Source organism: Ruditapes philippinarum, unplaced genomic scaffold (assembly GCF_026571515.1).
Source record: "Ruditapes philippinarum isolate M1 unplaced genomic scaffold, ASM2657151v2 ctg511_1_1_1_1, whole genome shotgun sequence".
In the NCBI taxonomy this organism is placed as follows: Eukaryota; Metazoa; Mollusca; class Bivalvia; order Venerida; family Veneridae; genus Ruditapes; species Ruditapes philippinarum.
In genome coordinates, this window is record NW_026854149.1 from 103,392 (window position 1) to 119,044 (window position 15,653).

A 15,653-nucleotide genomic window follows, 5' to 3' on the forward strand; every position below is an offset into this window, starting at 1 on the left:
AAGTTAACACTTGAAGAATAAAGTTTCACCTCTCTTCATATGGATTTTCTCTTAAGTGAACAATCACAAAACAAAAGATCCACTCAGTATAATATTATAATTTAAGAGTTCACAGTAAACACTTTTAGAACAAAGGTTCCCCTCCATACATAAATATAGAATCACTAACCAAGCTAGTACATGTTGATATGGGCACTTACAACCTGAACAGACTAGTGGCTGTAAAATTATGTTTATGAAAATGTTATCTCTACTTTCTAAATTATTTAGACTTACAATTTGATCCCAAGTCGTGATTCTAGGAGAGATTTAATATTTGGTAAAGTCAGTCTTAGATCTGTTGTCCCAAGTCCGCAATAAAATCTCAACTGAAATTATAAACATACATAACATAAGTCATTTTAATTTCATTTTGCTGAATTCATCAATGACTATCAGCCAACATGAAACTGTAAAAGCACATGGTTTTCTCCGAATCAAAGTTCATTGCTTAAAGGATTAACATTTTTATGATGATTTTTATATTAAGTATACAATGTTTCCAACATATTGTGCTTTTCGTATTCAATTGTTACAATCATAAATAAAGATAAGGACTTTACCTGGCTTATATTTTTATTTAACAAAAACACACCATAGTTAAACTGGAACTTTTCTTTTCCTTTACCATACAATGGAAATCTGTAAAGAAAGGTGTTGTGATACTGAGAAATCAAAGTTCTTTTTTTATATTAATAAGTGATTCATTAAAGTTAACACAATATAAAAATTCTCAATTGTTTAAAAAGTTCAACTCACTTATAGTTACTTTTGCTTAGCAGATTTCATATCAAGAAGGCCATGATGGTATTGCTCACCTGGGATACTATGCTAGAAAAGGTCACATTTTCTATTTTTCAAAGATAAAGACAGTAATGAGGTCACATTGGGTTTGTCATTTTTTACCAAAGCTGCATTACTTTTAAAATATTTGTAGATGTTTGCATCAAAACGCTTCATCGTAGATATCTAGGCTCTTGGTATTGAAATTTCACACAAGAAGACTGTATTAAATGAGTTTTACTATGTAAATTTACATGAACTAGACAATTTGTACCATAAGGGGATGGTTTATGTAACTTTTGTGTAACTTTTGTTAAAGACCACACAAAATATCTTAACTCTGGGCATTGTAAAAGAAGTTTAAAAAGGCAATTTATGTAAACTAAGTTACCCTTTTGACATAACCTTTTTTTTATCTTGAGGGCATTTATTATATATATTTTGTAGAAGTCATCCAGACACATTGCTACATATAACATATCTAAGCATTGTTTTACAAAAGCAGATTTAAATGTATGTTCCAATACAAATCTATATAAACTAAATGACCCAGATGGGGCCAGATTTGAACCCAGGTGTATTAGTTTTAAAAGTAATGACATAGCACTTTCAGAGAAGAGGATTTGAACAATGTTTACTATTCAAGTCTTGGTAAATTAAGTTACCCCCAGGGTAGGCCAATTTTTTACCTTACAAAACTTTTGCAGAAGCCAAAAGGTAATTGATCATGCCAAGTATTGAAGCTCTGCAAAGAAGATGTTTAAGACATTTTTACTATTCAAGTCTATGCAAACTAAATGACACCAGGGCAGGGTCGTTTTTGACCCTAGGGGCATGATCTTTATACCTTATGTAGAGATCCACTAGGCAAAGTTACATGACAAATGTCTAAGCTCTTGGCATTGTATATAAGAAAGAAAGAATACAAATCTGGGGCGGGGCCAATTTTAACCCAAAGGACATGATTATTATAACTCTTTAGAGGACTATAAGGTGCAGAAAGTCATGCTTAATATCTGGGCATTGTTATCTCTGACAAAAATTTAAAAAAAAAATTTACATAGGGACTGATTATGACCCTAGGGACATGATTTACCGGTATATAACTTTTAAAGAGGTTCACTTGGAAATGCTATGCCAAATATCTAAGCTCTGGGCATTGAATTTTTACCAAATAAGGCTTTCATGTTTTTTTTCCAATATAAACCAAGGTAAACTAAGTGACTTCTAGGGTAGGGCCAATTTTGATCTTAGGGGCATGATATATACAACTTTTGTAGAAGACCACAAGGTGATGCTACATGCTAAATATCTAAGCTGTTCCAAGAAGAAGATTGTTAAAGATTTCATTTTAAAAGTCAGACTGAATGAATCAGATGCAAAACTAAACTTTACCAAGAACTTTTATAGGTTGGGACCAAGAGAGAATTATTCAAAAGTTAAAAAATTCTTTCCTCATAATTTCATCCTTATACAAGGCAAGACATACTTACATTTTGTCTTTGTCATGTAATTTGGAATGTATATGGTCAGTTATGGTGGACCTAGAAGAGTTATGATGCATTGGATAACGTAGAGGAAAATCTAATATCTGTGACATCATCTCCACTAGGTGACATGTGTAACCAAGGGCAACAGCAGTCTTTGTGTCATCGTGACCTAAAATGACATCAAATGTATACTTGGACACAGACTAAATGAATGTTGGCAGATTAAATATTGTTTATAATAACTTACCAACACTTAACACTGCCAATATCAATTTATCAGACCATCTGTAACAGTTTTTTAACATCTTTTAGTGTCTTTTATCAAAATTGCAACAATTATACTAAAAGTAGTTATTGTTAACAAGCTTATTTTAGAAACTGTCAATTATCTCATAATTGTAAATAAAATATTTAAAATTACTTATATCTAATTGCTTCCAATCTATTTTACTTTTCAGATAATTTTTGTAAAAAAAAATATTTACAAGAACTTTTAACTTACAGTGGATATATGTGATGGTTTTAAGAAAATTACATATAAATGGGAAATAATGAGGCAAGCAAGAATGACCCTCAGTTTATCTACTTAAGAATTGCATTCCAATTTTAATAGTGAACAAGTCTTCCAAATTCTAAGTGTATCCACATATGAAGTTTCAATATTGTTAGTAACTGAACTTAATGTCCATATACAAAACTAAACCTTCAAAGTTACCTTCAAAAAGTTGACATTAAAAATAAATATCTTACCTTGAAACTGTTCTGAGTTAGGTAAGTATACATTACATATACACAACCTTCCTTCTTTAATCTAAATGAAAAATATAACAAAATAGTTAAATAGTACTACAGAAGTTTGCTGAACAAATTAAAGAAAGTTTATGCTATAAACATGAAAATCCACTAGTTAACATATCATATTATTACCTAATGCCTTCTATAAATCTTTATTTACAACTATTAAATTGAACCGCTGAAATCCTGTGCATGTGCAATGATAAAATGAACTGTTACTCGGTCAATACTTTTAAATGTTACACCCCTGTCATCGATTATTTTCGTTAATGCCACTAATCACTATTCATTATCGAGTGTCTCTCAGCTCGACAAATAAAAATTCTACAGTAATGAGCCTGATCAGACTTCAAACATGGGTACAATTGTCAGACAGTATGATGTAGATATGAGCCGCGTCATGACAAAACCAACATAATGGGTTTGCAACCAGCATGGATCCAGACCAGCCTGCGCATCCTCGCAGTCTGATCAGGATCCATGCTGTTTGCTTACCAACCCTTTTACAAGTAGAGAAACTGATAGCGAACAGCATGGATCCTGATCAGACTGCGGGGATGCGCAGGCTGGTCTGGATCAATGCTGGTCGCAAACCCATTATGTTGGTTTTCTCGTAACGTGGCTCATATGTGTGTGTCATCATCATCATTAACATTCCAACAGTTTATATGTAAGATCATAATGAATAATGTAACAGCCAGAAGAATCAATGACCTGTTGTAAACTGGATATAGTTTCATCAAGTGAAGAAATTCAACATTATTGCTGGGATTAAAACCTAATGTGGAAAGTATGTGATTTAAGCAGGCTTCAGCATTTACATATGACAGACAAAAAAAATTAAAATTCAAAAACTATGTTATGATGCAAACAGATATTCATAGTGAAACATTGACTTATTTACCTCTGTGATAGGATATATGTAAGTTGTTAATTCAGTAATAAGTTGTTTTCTGCGTATTAAAAGCTGGTAATTCTCTTTGATGTAGCGTTCTCTGATCTGATAGTAGGTCTTCTTCTTCTCCTCGTGGCCGCCACGATCCTTCTCCAGATCATAAAACTCCTTCTTGAGAATGTTACCTGAAACACATGACAGCTATCATAACTGAAAATACCATGGTGTAAATAGACCAGGGCCTAATGTTATTTTTATGAAATTTGTTACACTTAAGCTAAGATCTCAGATATTCCAATCTGTTGACAGGAACAGAATGTACATAGATCAATGAAAATCCTAACACCTGAGACCAAGCTCTGAAAAAATATAATTTCAATGCCATGATTGTGTCTAAATGAATCATATTACAATGTTTTTTTATTATTTCAAGAAGTATTAAAGAAGCTTGCCGTGAGTCATCAACATTTGTGTTAGACACAAAAAAAATCTACATCAGTTGATTCTTAAACTGAAACCTTTTAGCACAAATAAGTTTGTGAACAGATAGAGTACACAGAGATAGAAGAGTTTAACAATTATGATTTGGGATAAATAAAAACAAATTATGCTTGCCATGCTTCAATATCACCAGCACTTGATAATATGATAATAATAAAATCTTTAGCATAATAATATCTGTCATATTTTGCAGTTCGGATCGGAATATCCGTCCCGAGGTGATCCGCCCACTGGGCGGTAATGAGGCTTGCCGAGTTACCGCCCATGGGCGGATGACCGAGGGACGGATATTCTAATCCGAACCACAAACATATGTCAGATATTTTTTCTTGCATATTCTACCATATTCCATTATATTTTAAATTCTTTATCTTTATTTTCAATGAAAATTTATATCATTATAACCGTAACTACTTTCATTCAACAGCGTATGAATTACAAAATCATTCATAACGTTAAAATGACGTCATCTTTATCGTGCCATTGTACAGCACGCGACTCATCTGGAACCCCCCATGCCAGATGAAATTTCCGGCATGGGTAAAATTAACAGAAACGCCAGTCTGATATGCAAGAAAATACCATCAGTACTTGTGGAGACTGATCGTGTATATAAAACTTTTACCAGAAATTTTCTAAGATCACGAAGGGCTATAATTCAGACAAACTTTATTCCAGAATCCTGGATTAGTTTTACAAATATGACCTTATGATGAATGAAGTTTCAATGAATAAATATGCAAAACTATTCAGTATTAATTGCACAGGTAAGAAGGATAGCCCTACTAATCTATTATCCAAACTCACAGGTTATTTTCTGGGATAGGAATGCTGGAATTTATCACAGTGATGTCAGTTTATTCTCCCCTGTATGTTTTCTAATAACTTATTGCAAAACCATCAGCTCATTCAAGACTATGGTATAACTTAAATGTGTCAAACATTGATAAGATAATTTTCTCACTGTGTCGGAGTGAAAAGGAGTCCTCAAATTCTCCCCCTACAACTTATATATCTATTCTTATAAAATACCTAGATAGGAGTTAAATTTTTCAGTGTTGCATTTTTTCAATATGTCAAAGTCTTTATGTGGCCCATTTATAAAATTTCAAGTAAAATTTCCATTAATAATTCAAAGTTTATTGGCTATTTTGACAACTTTAATCAGGAGATATTTTCATGTCTTTTTAATTGCCTGGCCTTGATTTGATGTCCTGAGTATTTCATGCAAGTCCTTTTAATATCACAGCCACTAACTCACTACTATATTTGAACATCATCTCAACTATCATAATATTCTCACAATAACCTCTGTTGGTTATACAAATTCCTTTATTTAACTCACAGTTGTACTCTTGGCAAGTGTATATCAACAGATTACAAACGAGACTGAAAAATTATTTATAAAATAGATCCTAACATTGTGTTTGAATCATCTGTACTTCAATTATAGAAATATGGCTCAATATAGAAGTGATAACCATAATGTATATTTGAATCATCTGTACTTCTATTATAGAAATATGGCTCAATATAGATGTGATCACGACAATGTACATATATGACATACATACTTCTTTCCTCCTTAGCTTTAATACAGTTGTCTAGGATATCTTTCTGGTGCTGGAGTTTATTCATTTGCCATGCTAACTCATTCTTCAAATGACCTACTTTCAGGTCAAGGTCTTCTCTGGCAGCTAACTAAACAAGTAAAATAAATATAAATACCTACAAAACAGATGAAAATCTTCTACAAGTATACATTATTATTAATACTTTTTCCCCTAGTCAAATTTAAAAAAAAACCCATTTAGATTTGTCAACATTCCAACTTGATCTAAGCTGATGGAGACAGACTAATGCCCCCACCTTTTGTACACCATTTCACAAAAAATAAGAATCTTGGTAGATTCATCAAACTTTCCCATTCTCTTAGTAATGGTTATAATAGCATGGAAATTGTTGTATACATACGTATGAGCAGCAAGTTAAGATAGCAACTTTATTAATTGGTGATTTAGGCCAGAAAGTGCATATGATATTAGAACACAAATACAAAGACCATAATTCCTCAAAAAACACAGTAAAATTTTGTAAATATCATAAAAATTAAAATCAACTATAATCTATGAACTATCATCCTACCTTTTTGGATTTTTCCTGTGATGAGAGTAGTTTGTCCTCTATGGAATTATGAACACGTTTAACGGACACCTGCATCTGACTGATGGCACGCAAAACTGTGTGAATTCTGAAATAGATATCTAAGTATAATATAATAGTTTCTCATAACTCACGCGAAAGTTTTAAACATATTTTTGAATGTCAAGATCACAAAATGGTCAAAGTCAAATTTCAACAAACAACTTGTCTACAGGTACTATGATCTGTTTAATGAGAAAATACTGACTGATATTTCTAGAGTATATAAAACATAGTAAGTTTACCTGGATAATGAATTGATGTTATATGAGCATCTTACTGGAGTTGATGGATCTACAAGCCAGGTGTCTAGTTCTGGAGGTAAACTTGACTGAAAGTTGATCATAAAATAACATTATCTAATCCAAAGAAATTTATTAAACATTAAAGCAAAAAGCACCATACAATTTTGTAAGAAAATACATTTTTCCAAAATAAGAAGCTGGCAGGTAAGAGCATACATGTCATATAGGCAAGGACTAACTCTAGATTTCTAGATACAGGTATATACTTCCTTTTATTTAAATGCTATCCATTTTAATGTTTACAACATTTTAATGTTTGATAATTATAATGATTTATATCAAATTTTAAAACATATTCTCCATAAGAGGAAGCATTAAATGGAGACAACATATGTTAGATTTTTGATAAAATCTGTTACAGATGACATTTATTATTGTTGTAAACTACCAATGTTCCGGCAGAATCGAGTCACACAGTGAAATTTATTTCATATTGGACAATGGACACATATATCTATCATTAAAACCTGTTCAAAATGTGCACCAGTTATGTCACTGAAATATATACTTTATGGAGATAAAAGGGTTATTATATATTTGGAAATGTTTACCTCTGGAGCAACAAAGAACTTGTCAAACATTCCTACCATCACCATGTTTGGAATATTTTTATACTTGTCTTGCTGTAACTGCAATTATATCAATAACAACCTCAAAAATAACACTAATAATAACACCAACAATAACACTAATAACTGCACCAACAATAACACCAACAATAACACTAATAACTGCACCAACAATAACACTAACAATAACACCTACAATAACACTAATAATAACACCAACAAGAACACTAATAATAACACCAACAATAACACTTATAACTGCACCAACAATAACACTAATAACTGCACCAACAATAACACTAATAATAACACCAACAATAACACTAATAACTGCACCAACAATAACACTAATAACTGCACCAACAATAACACTAATAATAACACCAACAATAACACTAATAATAACACCAACAATAACACTAATAACTGCACCAACAATAACACTAATAATAACACCAACAATAACACTAATAACTGCACCAACAATAACACTAATAATAACACCAACAATAACACTAATAATAACACCAACAATAACACTAATAACTGCACCAACAATAACACTAATAATAACACCAACAATAACACTAATAATAACACCAACAATAACACCAACAATAAAACTCATAACTGCACCAACAATAACACTAATAAAAACACCAACAATAACACTAATAACTGCACCAACAATAACACTAATAACTGCACCAACAAGAACACTAATAACTGCACCAACAATTACACTAATAAAAACACCAACAATAACACTAATAACTGCACCAACAATAACACTAATAACTGCACCAACAAGAACACTAATAACTGCACCAACAATAACACTAATAATAACAACAACAATAACACTAATAACTGCACCAACAATAACACCAATAATAACACTAACTAGAACTATCACTAAATGTGATTAATACCCCCACAAGTCTGCTTCGGAAATGAGGATGTTACTAGTAACAGAATACCTTGTAAAAGAATTGAAACATAGAGTTATGGTTGTGGGCAATTAAAGATAATTGTGGTTCATGTATGTTGCATTTCCTTTCAATGTGGTTGGCCATTGATGAAGGTTTAATTGAATTACTTCTGTAATAAGTCCAGAAAGACAAAGAAAAAGAACAAAGGGCAATAACTCTATAAATACTGAAGATAGAGTTATAGTTCTTGTGCACGGCACTTCCTCTTATTGTGCTTGACCATTGTATGAAGTTGTTTTGAATTCCAACCAGTACGTTTTTAAGTTATGCTCCGGACAAGGAAAAGTATCAAAGGGCAGTAACTTCTGTATTTTTGTCAAAATGGAGTTATGGCTCTTGTGCACTGCACTTCCTTTTGAATGTCCTTGACAACTGTATGAAGTTGTACTGAATTCCAAACAGTAGTTTTCAAGTTATGCTCTGGACAAGGAAAAGTAACAAAGGGCAATAACTCTGTAATTAGTCAAGATGGAGTTATGGTTCTTGTGCACTGCACTTCCCCTTATTGTGCTTGACCATTGTATGAAGTTGTTTTGAATTCCAACCAGTAGTTTTCAAGTCATGCTCTGGACAAGGAAAAGTAACAAAGGGCAGTAACTCTGTAATTAGTCAAGATGGAGTTATGGTTCTTATGCACTGCACTTCCTCTCAATGTGCTTGACCATTGTATGAAGTTATAATTGAATTCCAACAATAAGTCTTCAAGTTATGGTCCGGACAAAAGAAAGCAATGGAAAAGTAACAAAGGGCAATAACTCTGTAATTAGTCAAGATGGAGTTATGGTTCTTGTGCACTGCACTTCCCCTTATTGTGCTTGACCATTGTATGAAGTTGTTTTGAATTCCAACCAGTAGTTTTAAAGTCATGCTCTGGACAAGAAAAAGAAACAAAGGGCAGTAACTCTGTAATAAGTCAAAAATGGAGTTATGGTTCTTGTGCACTGCACTTCCTCTCAATGTGCTGGACCATTGTATGAAGTTTATAATGAATTCCAATAATTAGTCTTCAAGTTATGGTCCGGACAAAAGAAAGCAATGGAAAAGTAATAAAGGGCAATAACTCTGTAATTACTTTAGATAGAGTTATGGTTCTTATGCACTGCACTTCCTCTCAATGTGCTTGACCATTGTATGTTGTTATATTGAATTCCAACCATTAGTCTTCAAATTATGCTCCGGAAAAAAAAAGAAGGCAATGGAAAAGCAACAAAGGGCAAATAACTCTGTAATTACTTTAGATAGAGTTATGGTTTCTTGTGCACTGCACTTCCCCTTATTGTGTTTGACAATTGTATGAAGTTGTTTTGGAATTCCAACCAGTAGTTTTCAAGTTATGCCACGGACAAGGAAAAAGTAACAAAGGGGCAATAACTCTGTAATTAGTCAAGATAGAGTTATGTTTCTTACGCACTGCACTTCCTCTCAATGTGCTTGACCATTGTTATGTAGTTATATTGAATTCCAATCATTAGTCTTCAAGTTATGCTCCGGACAAAGAAAATGCAACTGACAAAAAAAAAAGCAATGGAAAAGCAACAAAGGGCAATAACTCTGTAATTACTTTAGATAGAGTTATGGTTCTTGTGCACTGCACTTCCCCTTATTGTGTTTGACAATTGTATGAAGTTGTTTTTGAATTCCAACCAGTAGTTTTCAAGTTATGCCCCGGACAAGGAAAAGTAACAAAGGGCAATAACTCTGTAATTAGTCAAGATAGAGTTATGGTTCTTGTGCACTGCACTTCCTCTCAATGTGCTTGACCATTGTATGTAGTTATATTGAATTCCAACCATAAGTTTCAAGTTATGCTCCGGACAAGGAAAATGCAACGGACGTCTGGACCGACCGACCGACCGACCACCGGGTGACTCCTATATACCCCCCCAAACTTCGTTTTTGGGGGTATAATAACTGCACCAACAATAACACTAATAATAACACCAGCAATAACACTAATAACTGCACCAACAATAACACTAATAATAACACCAACAATAACACTAATAATAACACCAACAATAACACTCATAACTGCACCAACAATAACACTAATAATAACACCAACAATAACACTAATAACTGCACCAACAATAATGCTAATAATAACACTAATAACTGCACCAACAATAACACTAATAATAACACCAAGAATACTAATAATAACATCAACAATAACACTTATAATAACCCCATTAAGACACCTTATAATGACACAAATTATTAGACCAAAATGGCTTGTGCTAGCAGACGACAATAATAAATTTGGCCTACAATCTGTAGCATTTCATGTACTAAAATAATGACATTGTTCTCAAGGAACTCTCACATGTTCATATATGTTATTTTACTATACTTAGGTGATATTTCACAAACTGCTCCAGTAGCAATGTGCGATCAATTCAAATTTTGTTTACCAACTGTTAGAGATGTAATTTTTTTACCATTACTAATGTTCAATCAGTATTCAATGTTCATATATTATAAACCCATCATCAAAAACAAAAGTTATGTTATTCTTTGAAATTTATAAAAAGCAGAAAATTAATATTAACCTAGAATTAAATAAAAGAGATCAAAGAAGCGACCTATGTTGAACTACCACCTATGTTGACCTATCACCCATGTTGAACTATCACCTATGTTGAACTATCACTTTTGTACACCTATCACCTATGCTGAACTATAACCAAGTTGAAACTATCTTACCTAGGTTGAACTATCACCTATGTTGAACTATGACTTTTGTATACTTATCACTTATGTTGAACTATCACCTCTGTTAAACTATCACCTATGTTAAACTATCACCTATGTTGAACTATCACCAATGTTGAACTTTCACCTATGTTAAACTATCACCTATGTTGACCAAACACCTATCTTGAACAAACACCTATGTTGAAGTTACACCTATGTAGAATTATAGAATTATCACTGATGTAGAACTATCACCCATGTTCTACTAACATATACAATATGTATGTAGAATTATAGAATTATCACTGACGTAGAACTATCACCCATGTTGTACTAACGTCTATGTAGAATTATAGAATTATCACCGATGAAGAATTAACACCCATGTTGACCTAACATCTATGTAGAATTATAGAATTATCACTGGTGTAGAACTATCACCCATGTTGTACTAACGTCTATGTAGAATTATAGAATTATCACTGATGAAGAATTAACACCTATGTTGACCTAACATCTATGTAGAATTATTGAATTATCACCCAAGTTCTATTATCTGTGACCTATCGTATGACATCAGCTTACAGTAGTGAATGGGCAAGTCTTTCAAACTCAACAACCTCACAGTAGTAAATGGGCAAAGTCCTTTCAAACTCATCAGCCTCAACAGTAGTAAATGGGCAAAGTCTTTCAAACTCAACAACCTCACAGTAGTAAATGGGCAAGTCTTTCAAACTCAACAACCTCACAGTAGTAAAATGGCAAGTCTTTCAAACTCAACAACCTCACAGTAGTAAATGGGAAGTCTTTCAAACTCATAGTCAGCCTCACAGTAGTAATGGGCAAGTCTTTTCAAATCCCAACAACCTCACAGTAGTAAATGGGCAAGTCTTTCAAACTCAACAACCTCACAGTAGTAAATGGGAAAGTCTTTCAAACTCATCAGCCTCACAACCACAGTAGTAAATGGGCAAGTCTTTCAAACTCAACAACCTCACAGTAGTAAATGGGCAAGTCTTTCAAACTCAACAACCTCACAGTAAGTAAATGGGCAAGTCTTTCAAACTCATCAGCCTCACAGTAGTAAATGGGCAAGTCTTTTTCAAACTCAACAACCTCACAGTAGTAAATGGGCAAGTCTTTCAAACTCAACAGCCTCACAGTAGTAAATGGGCAAGTCTTTCAAACTCAACAACCTCACAGTAGTAAATGGGCAAGTCTTTCAAACTCATCAGCCTCACAGTAGTAAATGGGCAAGTCTTTTTCAAACTCAACAACCTCACAGTAGTAAATGGGCAAGTCTTTCAAACTCATCAACCTCACAGTAGTAAATGGGCAAGTCTTTCAAACTCAACAACCTCACAGTAGTAAAATGGGCAAGTCTTTCGAACTCATCAGCCTCACAGTTAGTAAATGGGCAAGTCTTTCAAACTCAAACAACCTCACAGTAGTAAATGGGCAAGTCTTTCAAACTCATCAGCCTCACAGTAGTAAATGGGCAAGTCTTTCAAACTCAACAACCTCACAGTAGTAAATGGGCAAGTCTTTCAAACTCATCAGCCTCACAGTAGTAAATGGGGCAAGTCTTTCAAACTCAACAACCTCACAGTAGTAAATGGGCAAGTCTTTTCAAACTCAACAACCTCACAGTAGTAAATGGGCAAGTCTTTCAAACTCATCAGCCTCACAGTAGTAAATGGGCAAGTCTCTTTCAAACTCATCAGCCTCACAGTAGTAAATGGGCAAGTCTTTCAAACTCATCAACCTCACAGTAGTAAATGGGCAAGTCTTTCAAACTCAACAACCTCACAGTAGTAAATGGGCAAGTCTTTCAAACTCATCAGCCTCACAGTAGTGAATGGGCAAGTCTTTCGAACTCAACAACACTTCTCTATGACAGCAGTTGCATCAGGTCATAGAATAAAGGTTATAAATTTGGTGACATTACCTTGTCTGAGAAGAACATGAGGCCAGATAAGTTGATATGCCAGTCAACAAGAACATATGGGACAGTCTCTGATGAACTACCATCCTTTACCCATACACGCAAATAAAAATCTGAACAAAATTGTCAAGAAATATAGTGACTAAAATATTAATTAAACTTAGCATAAATATGTTGAAACAACACATCACCAGGGTTAGGGTTATGAAAATTTATAAAGGTGAAAATATTTGTTCTGAGATATTAATATGTCTGAATATTTCCTATGTTCAATATAAAGTATGATAACTGTCAGGAACAGTGTAAGGATACATTTTGCTTGTATATCAATAATCTCTTGAAATCTGCTGATATCAAAACTTTGCCAGGACGGATTCTGAAACATAACAAGATAATTATTTAAGTGTATTCTTAAAGACATGAGTAAAAAATCCAATACATGTATTTAATTTGCAGGTATAGTACATCATTCATATATAGTGTATTACAACATTACATTAAAGCCCAAAACTTATTTCAGAAATACCTTAAACATGCTTGTAAACAATTTTAGAACTTTCCCAATATCAAAGTTGCATGTCCGTTTGACATCCCTTAATTTTTCTGTTTTACAAAAAATCATAATCTTAAAGGAACTCCACTGAGGTTTATAAGCCTAAAACATAACATTTTAAATTTCACATAAACATGAACACTTTAAACAGAAATATAAATAAGATATAACTAGGAAATACACAAGAAAAACATTGAAAATCATATGTTTGTGCTATTCTCAGTCCAATTTGAGAGAAAAGCGTTTAAACGCTTTTCAATTTTGGGTCATTTTTCACTATTATAATAAATATTCTGGAAAAACGGAGCAAGCTAATGATCTGAAATTTTGCACATAAGTTATTAGTATAGATCTACACCAAATGGAGTAATAATCTCAAAAAATTATTTCCAGTCCTGTCATGTCAAAAAACCTCAGTGGAGTCCCTTTAACAGAAGTTGATGCAACACTAAAAAACTCAAGCACTAGTTGTAAAACCGGGAGCATTATGTCAAGGGTCAAGACTTTTACTAAACTAATTGAAATATACAAATTTAAAATAATTTCTGTAGAAACGTAAAATATCAATGAAATGACAGTGTTATACATACCAGGGATCCAGTGATCACTTCACTTCTGTAAAACTCTGGAATAAAAAAAAATCAAGTTAAAATTAAAAGTGTCATCTGCTCTGAGTTCCCATTGACTTCTTAATTGTTGTAACCGATTACTCATATAAATAGTTAAGTAAATTGATGCTACATTGGTTTAGAGCAGGGAAGTTCTTTAAACATTACAGATTTACCAGGTCCATTCATTTACATAAAATTATTACACACTTCCTACATAAACCAGATGTTATTTGATTACAATGTATTTTAACACAGTTGGAGTAAATGTAAACGAATTCCCAGCTACTATACATCAACCCACTGAAATTTGTAGAATGTTATTTTAAAAAAGCTAAATTTTCTTTAATCCTGTTTATTATACGCCCCAAATGTTTTTTGGTATATTGTTATTGGTATATTGTTACCGGCTGTAAGGTTGGAGGCATAAAATGATTAACTACAACAAGGGATTTTTCTTTAATAAAAAATTGGAAGGCATAAAACATACATGTACATATCAAATGAAATACATGTATACATTTTTGTATTTCTTTTTAACAGACCATTATTTTGCATTGATTTTTATATTGGGGTTATAAAGATTCAGAAAATAACATTTAACTGATCCATTTACCCCATTGACATCTTGTTACAACAAAAAATTGTTTAGAATTAGCAGAACCCGTTACACTATGGTAATCATAAACTTTTATTAAAGACATATAGAAATATTTGGAAGTCATTTTTGACACTGCATGTAGTTACCACAGAAATCAATTTCATCACCTTAGTGCATTAATGTGTTAACTTATATTAAATCAAATAGAGAGTTAACCTATTACTGCACTAAGGTGGAGATTTTTCTTCTTCATGTACTAGTTTTCATGAAATGACCTCTATAGCATGCCTGAGCTCTCACACTATTGGCTGATCACATACAGAAAATAAAGCCGATACACACATTTAGAAGTCTTCCTAAATATTTACATTCAATTCTGTGAGGAGATATCGCAACAGTTCAGTTAAGGATATCTTACACATATTTTGAGGTAGGTAGAATTAAAACATATTTTAACAACTGTTTTTTTTTATTTTATTGCCTATTGCTTAGCTATAAAACTGTTTTTAATTGTTTCTTTTGATCAGAGGTACATTTTAAAATTAGATTTAAATTAAGTTCTTTATAAACCAAGTTTAATAATGTTTAAATGACAGAATCATACTTCCTAATAGAAACACATGCACCCTGAAGATAACAAAATTCTACAATATTAAATACTGTTAGATGATAATATTA

At 32.7% G+C, this 15,653-nt stretch overlaps 1 protein-coding gene across 1 annotated transcript in view; it reads right to left on the reverse strand.

Moving 5' to 3' along the window:
* Window positions 1-15,653, reverse strand: part of LOC132739126 (UV radiation resistance-associated protein-like) — a 31,968-nt gene that overhangs the window by 6,298 nt on the left and 10,017 nt on the right. Inside the window, exons 3-14 of the mRNA XM_060726781.1 lie at window positions 14,357-14,391; window positions 13,526-13,589; window positions 13,217-13,326; window positions 7,562-7,639; window positions 6,951-7,036; window positions 6,649-6,754; window positions 6,078-6,204; window positions 4,012-4,187; window positions 3,063-3,123; window positions 2,316-2,481; window positions 603-681; window positions 277-368 (exon numbers count right to left, since the gene is read on the reverse strand). Of these exons, the coding sequence (XP_060582764.1) occupies window positions 277-368; window positions 603-681; window positions 2,316-2,481; window positions 3,063-3,123; window positions 4,012-4,187; window positions 6,078-6,204; window positions 6,649-6,754; window positions 6,951-7,036; window positions 7,562-7,639; window positions 13,217-13,326; window positions 13,526-13,589; window positions 14,357-14,391 (1,180 nt within the window). The remainder of the gene's footprint in view (window positions 1-276; window positions 369-602; window positions 682-2,315; window positions 2,482-3,062; window positions 3,124-4,011; window positions 4,188-6,077; window positions 6,205-6,648; window positions 6,755-6,950; window positions 7,037-7,561; window positions 7,640-13,216; window positions 13,327-13,525; window positions 13,590-14,356; window positions 14,392-15,653) is intronic.